Source organism: Curcuma longa, chromosome 4 (genome assembly GCF_044706935.1).
Source record: "Curcuma longa cultivar G26 ecotype Majalengka, Jawa Barat chromosome 4, ITB_CL_G26_1.1, whole genome shotgun sequence".
NCBI classification, from domain to species: Eukaryota; Viridiplantae; Streptophyta; class Magnoliopsida; order Zingiberales; family Zingiberaceae; genus Curcuma; species Curcuma longa.
The window spans coordinates 20,268,052-20,285,091 of record NC_133864.1 but is presented as its reverse complement, the minus strand read 5'-3'; the positions used below and the strand labels follow the sequence as shown (position 1 = coordinate 20,285,091).

Genomic DNA, 17,040 nt, shown 5'->3' with positions numbered 1-17,040 from the left:
CTTCACTTACATCTAAACATTAGATCATGTTTGGATCAACCCTTGGTCAAATAGACCAGACCTAGGTGTATTGTCAAACATTAAAACTCTAGGGACAGACTAGTGCTCCTTGCATCAATAATCTCCCTCTTTTTGATGTTTGACAATTTCTTAATTTAAATTCAGGTTAGGATTTAACAATCTGGGAGAATTCTATATTTTTAACTTAAGTGCCCCTTCTCCCCCTTTTCACACATCAAAAAGTTTTTTCAAGTTTGCACCAATAATCATGATAATGCCTATGGCCACAACTTAGTCATGGTAATTTAGGCCAATCTGATCTCTTCGGACTCTATCCAGACTTATTCTTCTTGATTTAGGCGCTTGGATCTTCCAGGGGTGCTTGGACCATCTGGGCGCTCAGATCCAGTCAAGTTGGGTTTGACTTGAGTTGACCCAGGGCTTGGTTCGGCTGCTTCTGTGTGTTCCTTTTATGCTTCCTTTGCCTTGCTTCTAACTCCTAGTTCCTGCAAGATAAACATATAAATATGCAAGTACCCTAAGCCTACTTATAGTCCGTCTAACCTACCAGGTTTACCTAAGCCTTACCCTATAGGTCTAACTTACTGGCTTACCCATGCCTAAGTCCCAGTTAGGACTAGTCACTTTCATAGATAGACTTCTCACCTGTCAAACATCCAGCTTGGACTTTCCCTTGCCTAATCTCCAATTAGGACTTTCCCTGCCTAATCCTCCAGATCAAGACTTCTCCTAGCCCCCAACTAGAACTGTCTAGCCTCCAACTAGGACTTTCTTGTCAAATCCTCTAGATCATAACTTTCTCTGCCTAGCCTCTAACTAGGACTTTCCCTGCTTAGCCTCAGCTAAGATTTCTCCTTGCCTAGTTTCAACTAAGACTTCTTGCTAGTTTTCTGATCAAACTGACATGATTAGACTTCACTTACATTCAAACATTAGATCCTGTTTGGATCAACTCTTGATCAAATAGATCAGACCTAGGTGTATTGTCAAACATCGAAATTCTAGGGATAGACTAGTGCTCCTTGCATCAACAATCTCTCCCTTTTTGATGTTTGACAATTTCTTAAGTTAAATTCAGGGCAGAGTTTACCAATCTAAGAGAATTCTATATTTTTAACATAAGTGCCTTTCTCCCCCTTTTCACATATCAAAAAGATTTTTTTAAAGTTTGCACTAACAATCATGATAATGTCTATGGTCACAACTTAGTTTTGACAGTTCTGGAAAGATCATAGCAGTTTTAAAAAATAATTTTATAAAATAATTTTCAAACTAAATTTTGAAAAACTTTTTAAAAATATTTTATAATAGTTTTTAATAGAATTTTTCAACATAAGTTTTGAAAAGATTTTTAAAATAATTTTATAAAGGATTTTTAAATTAATTTTTCAAAGAATTTTCAAATGAGTTTTGAAAGCATATTTCAAAATAGATGAACTTAGAAAACTATTTATTATTCTTTTAAATCAGAATCTCCTCCTTCACTTGACACGTCCTTAGGTTTTTTTGTTAACCACAAATCAATCTTCCTAGGTGTCTTAGGATTTGACCCAGATCAAAAGAATAATTTAAAGTTAATTTTGAAATAGATTTTTGAAATTTATTTATAAAAATAAATTTTGAAGATTTTATATAAAAAATAATTTTGAAATAGTTTTGCTCTTTCGATTTAGACCTCCCCTAAAGCTGACACTTCCTTAGGGCTCCTTCTTAATCACAAGACAAACTCCCTAAGTGTATTAGAGGTTAATCTAAATCAAATAGAGCAAATAACTTATGATTTTAAAAAAATTAAAATATAATTTTTAATTAAACTTTTAAATTTGAACTCTCCTAAATTTGATGTTCCTTTAGGGCTCCTTGTTATCCATAAGGCAATCTCCCTATATATCTTCGGAGTTGTTCTAAGTCAAAAACTCAATTTTCAAAATATTTTCCAACACATTGAGTTTTCAAAAATATTTTCAATATAAGTTTTCACATAAGTTTTAAAAAGTCTTTTAAAAATTAGGTTTTAGAGAATAACCTCCCCTCAACTAGACACTCTTCTTAGGACATCTTTGTTACCCACAAAGATTTTCTGCCTATGTGTCTTAGGGTTTTTAATTAGAAATAGTGTTAACCTAGAGGCCCAAAATTGACAGCCCATGTTTCCTAAACTCGTTTTCATTTGTTTTTGTTTTTTTTTATTTCCTAAAAAAACTGAAATCACATGTTCTGTCCAACACGTTGCTGCCGAACCACCTTCTCTTTGATCCTTTTTTCCCCAAATCTGTGCCCTAAGCACACTGCCGCCTTTGCCATCCCCTTCAGCGCCAGCCCCTTGCCAGCGCCAGCCCTTGCCGGCACCAGCCCCTTGCCAGTGCCAGCCCCGTCGGCGCCAGCCCCTTGGTCGACGCCAGCCCCCGGCTCCGCCAGCCAGCCTTGCCGGCATCAGGAGGACATGTTGCTGGTCGCGGACAGCGCCTGTGCGCAGTCGCGGGCGGCTAATTTCTCGTCTTCGGCCAAAACAAAGACGGGAGAACAGGGAAAGAAAAAAAACGCGGACAATGGCTGCCGCTTGGGACGTCGGCCAGAACAAAACAGGTAAATTTCTAATAGGCTCTGATACCAATGTAGATTTTACCTGTTGTAGCGTGATTCCGGCAGCGGCTGGGATTGCTTCTGTCGGAGGAACGATCACGGACGGAAAGCCCCTCAGGTTTTCTCAAACCAAATCCTCCGGTGCTCTTTCTTTCTCCAGCACAACACTCTGCTTTTCCTTTGCTTCGACTTGGACGCAACCACTGCTCCCGCTCTTCACTGGGATGCACCTTTATATAAGGAAGATGAGGTAGACGAAGGGGTGGTTTGCCCCTTCATCTCCTTTCGTTTCATAAGATGAATTCCTTCATCTTCTGAACGTTCAACAAAACGACTATGTCTTCAATAAATATCACGTGTAGGAAGTTGATTTTGAATGCAGGAGTCATATCAAGACCAAGTCATGAGGTCGACACATGATGCTGGGACCGAGTTTTGAGATCGACGCTTGATACTAGGACCAAGTCTTGATGTCGGCGCGTGATGCTAGACATGTCAAGATCAAGTCAGGAGGTTGGCACGTGAAGCAAGAGACATGCTGAGATCAAGTCCTGAGGTCGGTATATGATGTTGAGACATGCTATGACCAAGTTAGGAGGTCAACACGTGAAGCAAGGGCATGCCGAGACCAAGTCCTGAGGTCGGCACATGATGTTGGAGGTGTGCCAAAACCGAATCATGAGGTCGGTACATGATGTTGTAGGCGTACTTGTTGGGTTGCAATGGTGCAAACATAGTCCCACATCTAAAGTACATGGAAAAGATCATGGAGTTAAAAGGATGGAAAGTATCTCCATTGGTATGAGACCTTTTGGGGAGAGCCCAAGAACAAAACCATGAGGGCTTAGGCTTAAAGTGGACAATATCATACCATTGTGGAGATATTTTGATTCCATCGGTTCTAACAAGTGGTATCAGAGCGAGACCGCTCTTCACCGGACTAACCGTCGGATGAGCCATGATCCAGATCTAACCATGTGGTTTGAACCTTAAACAAAGGAAGTGGGTGCTCCCGTATCTAAATCAAAAGGACCAGACACCAGGTGAGAAGTCCTAGTAGGTTGGGTGGACTAGGTGGGAAGTCCTAGTAGGTCGGGTGGACCGAGGGGCAAAGTCCTAGCTGCGGCTAGGTGGGAAGTCCTAGTAGGTCGGATGAACTGAGGGGTAAAAAGTCTTGGTGGGTCGAGGATTCAGACATCAAAAAACGACGTTGAGGGGGGCCTGTGGTCCTTTGTTTGAGGGGGGGATTATTGAGTTGCAAAGGTGCAAACATAGTCCCACATTTAAAGTACATGGAAAAGATCATTGGGTTAAAAGGATGGAAAATATCTCCATTGGTATGAGACCTTTTGGGGAGAGCCCAAGAACAAAGCCATGAGGGCTTAGGTCCAAAGTGGACAATATCATACCATTGTAGAGATATTTTGATTCCATCGGTACTAACAATACTGAGACCGAGTCATAAGGTCGGTACATGATGTTGTAGGCGTACCGAGACCGAGTCATGAGGTCGACGTGCAACACGGAGAGTATGTAAACACCGTATCAGGAGCTCGGCCTATACTTAAGGAAGTCTATCGAGACCAGAGAGAGATCGGTGTTTTCTGAATTAACGAATATTTATTTTTACTCTTTTTCTCTTATATCCTTTTGTACTCGACGTCTATGTCATCACCAAATATTTCTACCGGATCATATATCATTTTAAATTTATTTTTAAATAATAATTTAATTAAAAAAATATTTTAATTAGTAAAATAAATAATAAAGATTTCATATTTATTATATTTTAAATAAAGATAATAGAACTTCTACAATGTAAGTATCTATTTGATCATAAGGTAAGGATAACTTAGACAGTTTCTGTAGCTGTTATAAAAAAAGGAAAGGTAAGGGTAATTTAGAGAATTGAAAATGGGCCGCCATCTGATTTTGGCCCTTGAATGATTGCTGAGTTCTCAGGCGAGTTTTCCGTGCGGCGCTGCCTCGTTTGACTTGGGATCATCGCTTACCTTCTTCCCATCAGAATCCCAATCTTGCGTCTGTTTTTGTTTCCAATCTGCTTACCATTTCTGTTGTCGTCCTGATTCCTCCGGCGATCTTTCGACTGGTAAGAACTCTACACCATTCGCAGGTTCTGGTACTTCGATTCTTTCTCCCATTCTGTAGAATTAAATGAATCTGTTTGGTTTCCACTCGGATCCATTTCCCCCGGTTTACCTTCAAGTGGGACGGCCATAGTGATCCATTGCACTTCCTTCCGTTGCATCGGTTAACCCTGTGTCCCAGGATTCTGGAGCGCCTTGTTTGAGGCAACGTTGTTCATCTGTGTCGCCTCTCTTGAAGGCGACACTTTTTTTTCCCTTCGATTTCGTACTTTGGTTGTGGGGGTTCAGTTGGGTTGTTGATCTGATTGTGTTTGTTCTAGGTGACTGATGGCGCATATCTTGTTGCATGGAAACCTACACGCTACGATCTACGAGGCAGATTCCCTTACAAACCCATACAGAGCTTCTGGTGGTGCTCCTAAATTTCTCCGCAAGGTATACAAATGCTGCTGAGTTTTTCTGATTGCTACCGGCTATGCGCCTTGATCTGCCACCTTGAATATGGCTAATAACTGATCCAAAGTTATGACTTCGATATTACACATATTAATTGTACTTTTGGAGACATCTTTTTGCTTCTATTTGTCGATGTTAGTCTTGTAGATGATGCTGAATGCCGATTTTAATAGAAGACGCTAACTGACTTGAAGGTAACTTTGTTATAAAGTATAAACCATCTATTTCTGAAGGCAATTACCAAAATCACTCACCTGGAACCAGCCATAGACAAGAAATAATTTCCATCTCAATTTTTGAGTGGTAGATTGAAACTTCCACTGGAACTGATATCGATTTGTGATGTAATGTCTGAGATGGTTTACCAATCTTCCCTTACTCGCTAAAAGAAGATAAAAAAGACCTTGCTACTTTGGTTTGGTTGCTCGCTTGTCATGTCCATTCCCTTGTTTTATGTATTCATACAAGTGAGAAAAGGGGAATTCTTATAGACTAGGGATCTAAGTGTAAAAATCATATTATGGAGGGTGTAAAGTGTAAATTTACAATACTGAACAAAGTTACTGGTAGAACGGGCTACCTTGAAAAAGGAACACTAATAATTTCTCCATTAATCCTGGCATGGTGTCAGAGTCTCATCCATGATACCTCATGCCAATCTTTTAGCATCCCAAATGTTGTTCCTTATGTGAATCGGCAACATTTCTCCATCACACTTCTCACAACATTTTCGGTGAATAACAGGGGATTGCGACATCTTGTGGCGCACATGAGAACCCATGTGGGTTGCACATGAGGGGGAGTAAATCACGGTGAATGCATGACACTATCCAAATTTGAAAGCGCACATGAGAACTGACATATCCAACGTGTCTGCATGTGGCCCAAGGAAGCACAAGAGATTGGTAGGAAATTTTAACTCAGTTACAAGAATAAACATCTCATTTGCAATTAGTGTGATCAACACCAAGAAGGAACCTTAAGAATTCTCCGGAGTATTAAGAATGCTTCAAGAAAATCTCTTGTTTCAAGATCAGAGTTATCTTCTAATTGTGGGGTACAGTGGTTGGTCAAATTGTCCCACCTATAGATTGAGTGTCAAGGCAGATTACAGGACTATGGCCTTAGTCATGTATGAGCCTGATCAAATAACTAATGACTGAATTAGGGCATGCACCCATGAGCCTATCAAGCTATAATGTAATAACCAAGTTGTCATGCACATAACTTTCAGTTCAATGTCTGATGAGACAAAATACATAGAAAAGGTTGTCACTTCATTAGAGAGAAAGTGTTACCTCATTTATCATCTCCAACGATTGACTAGCAAATTTGCTAAGGAAATTCCTAAGGGCCTACAATTTATTATATCTGCAATAGGGTGGGTGTGCATAATATATATAGACCAACTCTATTGGAGCAACATTAATTGAAATCCCTAAGTGTTATGGACGTTGGAACCAAAGTGTAAATGCCAATAGTGTGTAAACAGTAAAGTTACAATATTGAATAAAGATGCAAATAGAGGTGGCTACCCAGAAGAAAGAAACCTTAACAATTTTCTCCATTAATCATAACGGAAATTTAGGAGAAAATACATATCAACTTTGTCTAGCCAAATCTCTTTAGTAGTAAGTTCTATGAATGTAATTCTCTGCTCAGACAAAAGACATAGGAAGGTAAACGATTGATACAAAAGGTTGATATACTACCTTTCATTAGATTGCACTTCTGATTAGTATACTTATGGTAACATTTGTAAATTTCCTGTTTACAGAAACATTCTGAAGTAAAACAATTGCACGTGTGACTTTTTTGTCCTAATTAATTTTTAGAGGGATTCAGAAATTTGTTTATACTGAAAAACTAGGTTAAGTTTCTTTCTTATAGTGAAAACTTGGTTAAGTTTCTATCCACTCTATCAAAAGTTGATCCGTTGATAGTATTATATATATATAGGGATGCTATGTTGTGCGACGGGTATTTACACGATCCGTGCGCAACACCCCTGACCCCCAGCCACTGCCGCTTCACCGTCCGACCACCGTCGGCCGCTGGATCGAGCCCGATCGATGTGCCACTCGCCGGAGCGCCGACCGGTGTCGGATTCCGGTCGGATTGTGGTCGGAATCCGATCAGAAACCGCCGAACCAGCGCGCGGGCCACTGTGGACCAAATCGCGATCGATTTCCGTCCAAATCGCGGTCGGAGACCGACCGAGGAAGGATCGCCGGCCAAATCACGCCCGATTTCCGACCAAATCGCGGCCGGATTCCGGCCACAATCCGGCCGGAATCCGACGTCGGTCGACGCACCGACGAGTGGCGCGTCGACCGAGCTCGGTCCAACGGCCGGCGGTGGCCGAACAGCGAAGCGGCAGCAACAGGAACAGCGACGGGTTGGTCGCTCGCGACACTGTGCATTCCCACTTTTGAACGGTCCGATCTTCACGATCACGCGTGATGGACGGTGATCCCGCTATCACGCACGCGCGTGTATGAAACCGGCGCAGTTCTTTGATATCTTTTCAACTATCTCCATCGTTTATCTGGGTTTTCACTGGATTGTTTATACTTGTGACTTTATTCTAACAATTGGTCATCAAATTCAGGATGTCCAAACATATAACCCAATTCACATACTCAGCATCATATGTTTATGATCCCCCTTATAATTTTGCATGAAAATAATCCCCATTTTTCACTTCTTTTCAAAACATTCAATGATTGCAGCAGATGATTAACAAGACTGTTAACCCCAGTCAACACTCTACGAAGGCAAAGTTTTTTTTTCCCTTCACAATAGTTGTGTCAGAAAATGACAGCAACTATCTGACAAGGCATGCTCTAAGCTGAATTAGTATCTGTAGGCTTCTGATATGGTCAACTAAGACTTCAAGGTTATGAACCCTAAACTGTTGGTGCAGTTTGCACTAACGATCAAACTCAGGTTTTGATGTATGACAAAGTGGTTAAAGTTAGGTTGTTGTTTTTAATCTCTTTACTAAGTGTGCAGGGTCGAAAGACTTAGAACCAGACACCAGGCTGAAGTCCAGGGTGGTTGAGCCCTGGCAGGAAGTCCAGTTGGGTCCGCGGAGCCTGACAACTGGCCGAAGACCAAGTTGGTTGAGACTTGGCAGAAAGACCAGGGTGGTTGAGCCTTGGCAAGAAGTCCTGGTGGGTTAAGAAGTTAAGTAGAGCTGCATGAGGTAAGTGAGGTAAGTCACTGGAGGAGCGAACCAGTGAGGACGAGTCCAATTTTGGACTTTAGGCGCGGTCCAACTTAGACCCACTTTGGTGATCTAAGTTGAGTCCTGGTTAGATCCTGGTCTGGAGTGACAGGATCTAATTAATTCTAAATATTCTATATTTTAATATATTTTATCATTATACTAACTCTATTTTATATTGTTTATTTATGGATAAAATTAATTTTGCATGTAAAACAAAATTAATCTTTATTATTATTTATTTTGTTAATATGAAATTTTATTATTTCTATCTATAATAAATATTTAAAGAGAATAAAATAAATATTATTTAAATTATCTTTTAAATCTAGATAAGATAAACTGCAATGCGTGGATCAAGTTTTGCGTTTTTTTAAACATTTGCAGATCTGGATAAGTTCAACAGTTTCTATATAAAGTCTTGTTCAGTGCATGAATCCTACAACTTCGACCAACGTCATTCTTCTGCAGCAGCCCGAGCTTTGACACGACTACGTCGAACTTCTGTCGGAAGATCACCCCCAACATCCAAGCTCATCGAGAATCTTATATTGTTGGGTAACGAAAAAGTTGTTTTTAATAGTTATTGTTTTCACTCATTTAAAAGTTAAAAGTGTGGGATTGTCACACTTTTTCTTATTGTATTCGCCTACTCTACCAGAGTTGTTTTCTGGTAGAGAGATTTAGTGGATTGCCCACAGGAAAGGTCCAAGGGACCTGGGCCTTCGAGTAGGAGTCGTTGACGGCTCCGAACGAAGTAAAAAATACTTGTGTATTTCGTACGCTTCGTATTTATTTTTCGCTGCACGCTTTTCAAAGCATAAAGTCTCTTACTCTGATTTTTAAATGAACGAATTTTTAAAAAGCACGTGATTCACCCCCCCTCTCACGTGCACTCGATCCTACATAAACAACTATCCGAATCACCTTAAAGGAGAAAAAGTTGGAATTCTGAGGCCAAGGATTACAGGCGATCTCTATGATTAGACTACTGTTCATGTTTTAATCCTGGTGTTAATAGCCTTCTGCAACAAGGAACTCGATGGGCCTTCATCCTTTCAAGAAGTTGAATAACGATGAGAACACAATCCAAGCTGTCATTACAGGAATGGCCATCACCATAGAAGCCTGGATCCAAAGCAAGGTTGTATATGAGGCAGGGGGTAAGTATTTTATATTTGCAAGACACAGATTTGCTAATCTGCCGTAAAGGTTAAGGACATTTTCAATAAACTTACCAGATAGAAGACGATAAAATTATTGGCAAACTCAGCAGTGAACTCGTTCATTTTCATTTCATATTTAATTAAATTTTGGAGCTGCAAGAAAATATGCGATAATTATGGTTAAGTTAGGTAAAATAGAAGTGCGTATGAATTTATGACAAAAAAAAATGCAGCTAAGGGAGAAGTCAGAAATACATATTTTATGGCTTTTATGCAGTATCAATTTATTTGAGAGCTATGCATCATGTCTCACAGTTTTCCAGGCTAAACAAATTTAACACCAGATAAACATCGTGGCATTCCTTATATGCAGACATCTTAACCTATTACAACTTGATCTTGTCAGAGTAAGATCTAATTTAAACATTAAAGATCAAATTAATGCCATGATTCTACTACTATCTTTCCTAGGCAACAGCAATGTCATGGTTTGCAGTTTACACAATCATTTGACACATTTATAGTTTTAAGTTTCAGCTAGAGAATGGATGAACAGATTGTTCAAGGTATGCATGAATACTGAATATGATTTCATAGTATTAGGAGGATCACCTATCTTCTCAAGAATTTTCCACATCCAAATAATTCACAGAATCCTCATAGAGAGAACACAAACTTTGGTGTCAAGTTTTCTAAATATAATTTTCTAAACCAAGATAATTTGATATCAATGGTAGGTCTAAGAGGGGTTGGTGATGCATGATTGACTAAATTGCCTGAGTGCCCAAACCCATAAAATGCTTCATGGTACCAGCAATTGGCTCATGTTAGAGGTATGTGGAACCAAGTATTTATTTAATATAATAAACAGCAACCTTGTAGCTGTGCAGAAGGTACATTAGAATGGTGATGAGGAAGTTTGAGTACCTAACATCAAGCAGAAATTAGACGCAAGAAACTCATAATCAGATGCTCTTATCTCTAAAGATCTTGGATATTCAACATAATATTTAGATTCCTTTAAGCATACATATCCCCGTCCTATTTTGCATATGAATGCAGTAACTTATGGTTTCCAAAAAAAAGTATAATAGATAAAAGGTGCTAATATACAACAAGAACTGACATACATAAGTTATTCAATAAAAACTTAAAAGTTTGCATATCTTCTTCAAGATTAGTGATTGAAGGATATCAATTACTAACTAAGAAAGATTTAATAAACAGTGTTGTTAAAGTAATTTATGCAGCTGACACACCATATGTAAAAATTTATGAAAACAATAGGAAAAATTAGCACCTCATAATGGCAGTTTTGGGCAAACAATATCCAGGCATTGAAATGATCATATGCTTGAGGTATGTCTGTCTTTGAGAAAGAAGCTTTCAAAAAGAATGAATCAAGCATATTAAATTCTGAGGCCTCAAAGCGGCCGATGCCCCTTATGAACTGCACAACCTAGCATCAGGAGTGCACTAATCAAAAACAGTAGATCCATTGGATTTCAGTGGCACCCATAAACTTTCAAGTAAGTAATCAGATCCAATATCCAAGTAACCTAGCACACTAAAATAATTTAGGCACCATGTATTTAAATACCTTGTTCACAGTTTCCTTGGTAGGCCATAGGATTTTGTTCTGTTCTTTTTGTTTATTTCTTTTGAGAACATTTGCTGCCATCATCTAAAAAACAGCAAAAGCAAATGGGAGCATGTTTAATAACTAAAAGTGTGAGTTTGTATCTCCACCATAATCCTTCCGTTAATGCAGCAACAGTGTATTGTTTACCTTTGTCGATTGAAATGCCTGCTCCAGTTGGCGTATTTGGATCCATTGCTCTGTAACAATATTCTCAATCTGATCACAGAAGTTAAATATCAACTTTGTTTCAGATAAGACATGGCTTTGACTTCATTAAAATTGAGTCTAGGAAGAAAAAAAACTTTTAGAGAAGTTCAATTATAACTTGAAAACTTTTGTAGAACTAGATGTTCTATGTTGATAAAATTTAATAATGTACATGTAGATGCTGACTTAGTTATGGAGTTAGTGGGTTCAATGGTTAGTGGTTTCCTTTCTAGTAGCAAAGGCCAACTTAGCTATACAACTTGTTACATCAATATTCATTTATGGATTAATATACTTAGAAAATGGTATTGGATCTGCAACCTATTAAAATCAACACATGTAAATTGGAAGGACCAAGACTACTTAATAAAATCAGCAATGCGATTTTCAGCTTGTGTTGCCACACATGTTCACTTGAGCATTTATTTGAACTGTATTGTTCGCACAACAAAACATGAATGACAAGAGAACTGACCTTTTCAACTTCAGAAGCTACGATCTCCATCTTTTCTTTTGCCTTGTCATTGGATAACTCTAAACTCCAAATGCTATCTTTGTTCTTAGTCGACTGCTCAAATAACAACTGAATCTATAAAAGATATCAATACCATTTATCAAATTAAAATGTAGCACCAAGACAAGTTAGAAATGCATCATCATTTCTCAGAAAAAAAGTAAAAGAAATTAGAAGAGCAAATATATCTCAAACAACTAATTTGCAGCATACACTGGACTTTCAGCATACAGACTTATTTGAATAGTGTGTGTGTGTGTGTGAGAGAGAGAGAGAGACCACCTCTTTCTCAAGAGCACCAATTCGAACTTCAGTGTTCAATAAGTCACTGTTTGAACCCTGCAAGAAATGACGGTGGTACACACATCATCAAAGGAAAAAATGCACAAGTTAGACCATAAATACATTTGCTTGCTACACATTTGACAAGATCCTGAATTTAAATATGAGTGTGAAACAAATGCTAGAAAGTTAACAGAAAAATATGGATTTTTCTGAACATAAGTGCTGCTAATGGCAACAAAACAGAGTCAATGATGAAGATTAGAAATCAAATCAATTTAGAGATCTTATAAACTACTATTGTTATATTAGAATTTTCTGAAAGAAAAATCATAAAAGCCTCATTATTGTTATTTTAGTAGATCTAGCAAACCTAGTCAAATTATATTACTTTTTAGGAGGCTAGGCTCTTGTAAGGATCCACAAAAGGGATCCTATCCTCTTTGATTCGTTCAATAATAGAATGCAATAACTTATTTCCTGAAGATTATGTCAATTGACATGGCAGGAGATTTTAATCCATGAATTTTCTTCAGCTCTATTGCTACCATAAGAACAACATAGCTTCCTTCAACTCATTTTGGGAAGATTGTTGACCCCCTTTATTTATATTGACAATATTCGTAAATGATATGAGTAGCCATATTTCCAAAGCATACAAGCAAAAAAAACCAAATAGTAATGAACATGTACAAAATGTTGGTACAACAAAAAGTGGAGAGCTTCAAAGGTCATCTGAAGATTTTAAGAAAATTTAGTGTTGTACACACTGCAATAGGCTTATAAAGAGTTGAAGGACTATAATCTGTCAGATGCACACCTTCAATTCATATAAAGCATTCTCCATAATTCGGATCTTCTCTTCCATCTCCTCAACAACTTTATCCCTTTCTTCTAGGTCAAGGATTTTGGAATTGAAGGTTCTGGTACTCACTTCTAGAACTAATTCTGCAACATTTCAAAAATAACTAGTTAGTATAAATGCAAAAAAAAAGGATTATATATAGTTCTAGTTAATGATTTTTTCTTTGTGCTGATATTCTCCAAATATTTAATTAGTGACATTATTGTTATTTTGTGCTTTGACTTTTCTCTACTATGGTCATGATATTAATAGCAGGATCCATGATGATTCTTCACGCCAAATTTCAGGAAAATGAAGGATCAATGAGTTGTTCTAACAAGGCTACTCCTGCTATAGATTACAGAATATGCTAGATTGTTTTTTCACACCTCATATTGCATAAACCTCATCAAGTGTCATTGACCTTTCAGTTGTCATGTAAAATAAGCATAACAGGATATGCTCAAGAAAAAGACTCTAGTTTGACCGTGAACTTAGCTTGAATCCTTTGGCGCTTCCAAAGTGCAATTTTTTTTGTTTGGATTCAGTCCCTCCTACCAAGTATTATAAATTCCAACTAGATGATCGCATAGTATCAAATTCACCTTAGCCTCTAAACTTAGTCATTCTTCATACCCTTAGAAAATTGGTGAAACACAAGTATATATTGACCTAGCTAATAACCCAACAAAGTTCATTTTTACAATGTAGGGGGTTTTGGAAATCAGGTAGGCTGCTGGCAATCCTCTATCGTCTGCAAGTGAAATTATGATTCTTGGTTGGGATTTCTATATGTTAGCATAAATCCCGGGTTCTTCAGGACGATAGGCCGTGTTATGTGAAAATATTAACTGGGACTTGGAGATGGGAGCTTTTTGCAGAATTGGAAGAAAAATACAAAGAGTACACAGGAAATCCGCCAACAAAATTGGACTTCCCAGTCAGAATAGAATCCCAACAAAGCATATCGGAAACCACACGAAACAAAGACACAAGCAGCAGGTAAATAAATAAAAGGTAGGAGAACAAATGAGAAATCTGGCCTGAAAAAGGTCAACCTAACTGAGATGCCTTGAGCCTCAAGTCCTCCAACTCGGAGAGAAGTGCGCCTCTTTCCGAGGGCGAGGTATCGGAGAGTGCGAATATGGCGGTGAGCCGGATGCTGACGAAGGCGAAGAGGACCACCGATCGGACCCCTAACGACCGAACTCGGTCGGATCCGCCTCGTAGGAGACGAGAGCCCAAGCCGAGGAGCCGTAGCGGGAGTAGGAGGGCGACGAGGAACAGAGGAACGCCGTCCAACGTCGGCGAGGCCATCAGCGCCGGCAGATCGAACGAGGCGGACAACCTGTTGCGACTGAAGATTTATTTTATTGTTTTTTTTTTACAAACCAGCAGCGTGAAAGGGCGACTGACGTGGCGGAGAGTTCGCTGAAGTGTCGTCTATGAGTTCTCCAGAATAATCTTCAAAACGGTTACAGCATTTAAAAATGTTTTTATAAGTATATAATTTTAAATTAAATTTAAAGACTATTTTGTTATAGCCTGTAGAAATGTATATACATTTTTTTTTAAACTCCAGAACTAATTGAGATGGTTCAGACCGTTGCATGTCCAATCTAAGCATTGAATGAGCATAAGGTTTTGTTTGGGAGGTGAGTGAAAGGGAGGTGCCTGTTTTTGCCTGTTATTTGTATTTAATTTTTAACTCTGTGGTGTCTCTAAGGCCCAGTTTACTTGGAGGTGCAGAAAAAGAAATTACGGAAAAGTTTTCCTTGCATGCATGCATCCTTCGTTTACCTTTCGAAGTTTTTAGGAAGGAAAGGAAATTTGATCCGTCCGCGGATCATTTTTTCTCCAAAATCTGTCATCCCGAAATCGGGCGGACGCGGACGGACGGACGAAAAAAAAAATCTCGCCGATTTCTTCTCTTCTTCTCCTCTATCGCCGGCACACCCCTCCCACCGGCTTCGGGCGGAACGAGGACGGACGGACGGATGAGTGAGCTGCTTCACCTGCGAACTTGTGCGCCGACGTCGGGTCCATCGAGACGGTGTTGTTGCTCGCCGGCGGGCACTGCTTCCTCAACGCCGCCGCGTACTTCGGTTGCGAGAGTCCGTGAGTATCTCGGTTGCGAGACGCAACCTCAGCCCCCTGTCTACACTGTGGACGGTGAACGTTCCTCCGGTGAGCAGATCTAGTGGTTTTTTCGCGATCAGCCCCTTTTCCTTCACGTTTGACGGACGGATCTCACTACAGTGAGGTGGAGAAAGTTCCTGGCGTTCAATTGCGCCTGGGCAAACCCGTTGTTTTTATAGAGACAACATTGGATAGTGGGTGAAAACATTATCTCCTTCCACTGCATGAATTTCGACAGTTGTTCACAGAAAAAAAAATCATCTCCTTTTTATTCTCTCTGATTCATCTTTCTCCTTCATTTTTTATTTTTAGCATTGGTCTGATTGCATTTGTGTTGACAATTTTAGAATGGATGAGGTTGCACAAGCTGTTGCAAAAGTGAAGAAGGAATGGGATCAATCGGGTGTCCAGATTCAAGATCATATCAGGTTGATAGAAAGTTGCGGAACGTCTGGAAAAGCAGAGCAGCGATCTTCCTCTCCCCCTGCGGCGGAATGCTTTTCCGCCGTTTACTCTCCCTGCGGCGAGGATTTCCTTTCTCTTCCCCTAGGGATTTATTTTCCCTAGGGAGCCCTTTCTTTTCTTCACCCGCTGTATGAAGTAAACATAGCGTAAAGCTTACAGAGTCTTTCTTATTTGTATGAAGCTCTACAAATTTATTTTTTTCATGTGTCATATCACATGTGATTGCTCTAGCTCCATTATCAACCCAACATCTTGGGAAATAAGAATGGTTTCATATCATCTTTTTTATTTTCTACTAGATTTGCCTCTTCATTTTTCATTTTGATTGAACTTGATGCGCAAAACTTTCATCAATGCAAAGTCTTGAAAAAGAATTTATTGTACGCAATCTTATCCTGCTTTATAAGAGGCTATTTTTAAGACTCAAACTTATAATCTTTAGGTCACATGACAACAACTTAACCATTGTGCAAGACTCTCTTTCTTCTTTTATCATCATACCTCACATAATTACATCTTCTTCTTGCTCTTCCAAGGTATCTTGCAAATGTTTGATTTCTTTTATCAAATTACGAAGGTTACTCATCTCTCCCTTGACCATGGCCACATACTCAACCTCAGCCTCTGCCTTGTCCTTAGCCTCGACCCGTTTAAAAACATCTCCTTTGATCTTCAAATTGGTCTTTGCTTTTAATACATGTTTGATTGCTCTTGCTTTCATGATTTATCATTTCTTCATGAGACTGTAATGATCTGTTTAATTCATCAACGGACATAATCTTCAAATCTTTGGATTCTTCAATTGCAACAATAACATAATTAAATTTTGTGCTAAGATAATGTAGTATGTTCTCAATTACGCAAATGTCAAGCACGATTTTTCTAAGTCTCTTCATTTGATTGACGATAGTAAAAATTTTTAAAAAATAGTTGGAAATATATTCTATTAGAATCGGTAAAAAAAATGGAGATCGCGCTAGCGGTTTCCGCCTTCCACGGAGAGGAAGTCACGAATGACGCGATATAAAGGATCGAGCGGAAAAAACCCTAGCCATCCCTAACCCTAGCTGCCTCCTCCCACAGCCGATGCCGCACTCGCGATCGTCACCTCCTCCCAACCGCTATCACCGCCCCCACCCTTCTGCCCTAACGCGACGTCGCTTCCCACAGCGACGTCGTCCCTTCTGTTCTACGCTCGTGATGCATCTGCCGCCTGTTGTGCCTGCGATTGCCAACCGCCGCGAGTCGCGATGTCATCATGCCTTCACCGCGATGCCTCCAACCCCAACGCCTTCTGCCTTCACTGCGACGCCGCCTGATCGCGCATGGCGAGGGAGAGGGTTGTGACGAACCCCAAATCTGTCTCCCCTTCCTTTTTCTCCCT

The 17,040-nt window shown here is 39.5% G+C and overlaps 1 protein-coding gene across 3 annotated transcripts; it reads right to left on the bottom strand.

The window, feature by feature from the left end:
- Nucleotides 1-7,867: 7,867 nt before the first annotated feature.
- LOC141828307 (uncharacterized) lies at nucleotides 7,868-14,386 on the bottom strand. 3 transcript variants are annotated; one of them, XR_012601755.1, is made up of 10 exons: nucleotides 14,111-14,386; nucleotides 13,029-13,156; nucleotides 12,209-12,265; nucleotides 11,888-12,001; nucleotides 11,353-11,421; nucleotides 11,164-11,247; nucleotides 10,864-11,022; nucleotides 9,636-9,716; nucleotides 9,304-9,525; nucleotides 7,868-8,077 (listed from the first exon to the last, which is right to left on the bottom strand). XR_012601755.1 is itself a non-coding variant. In XM_074715711.1 (9 exons), the coding sequence occupies exons 1-9, from the start codon at nucleotides 14,367-14,369 to the stop codon at nucleotides 9,448-9,450; spliced, it is 1,029 nt and encodes a 342-aa protein (XP_074571812.1). In that variant the 5' UTR covers nucleotides 14,370-14,386; the 3' UTR covers nucleotides 9,282-9,447. The 3 variants fall into 3 exon arrangements, 1 of the variants encoding a protein (XP_074571812.1); XR_012601756.1 differs by having other exon boundaries at nucleotides 11,888-11,980; XM_074715711.1 differs by lacking the exon at nucleotides 7,868-8,077 and having other exon boundaries at nucleotides 9,282-9,525.
- Nucleotides 14,387-17,040: the final 2,654 nt, after the last annotated feature.

Bases quoted from the DNA above. Each gene is read 5' to 3' on its own strand.
- LOC141828307 (XM_074715711.1), bottom strand. From the start codon at position 14,369: ATGGCCTCGCCGACGTTGGACGGCGTTCCTCTGTTCCTCGTCGCCCTC. The intron at 12,266-13,028 runs GTGTGCATCTGA...CATTTCTTGCAG, and splicing joins ATGCTTTATATGAATTGAAG to GGTTCAAACAGTGACTTATT. The intron at 11,023-11,163 runs GTATTTAAATAC...TCCTGATGCTAG, and splicing joins CCAAGGAAACTGTGAACAAG to GTTGTGCAGTTCATAAGGGG.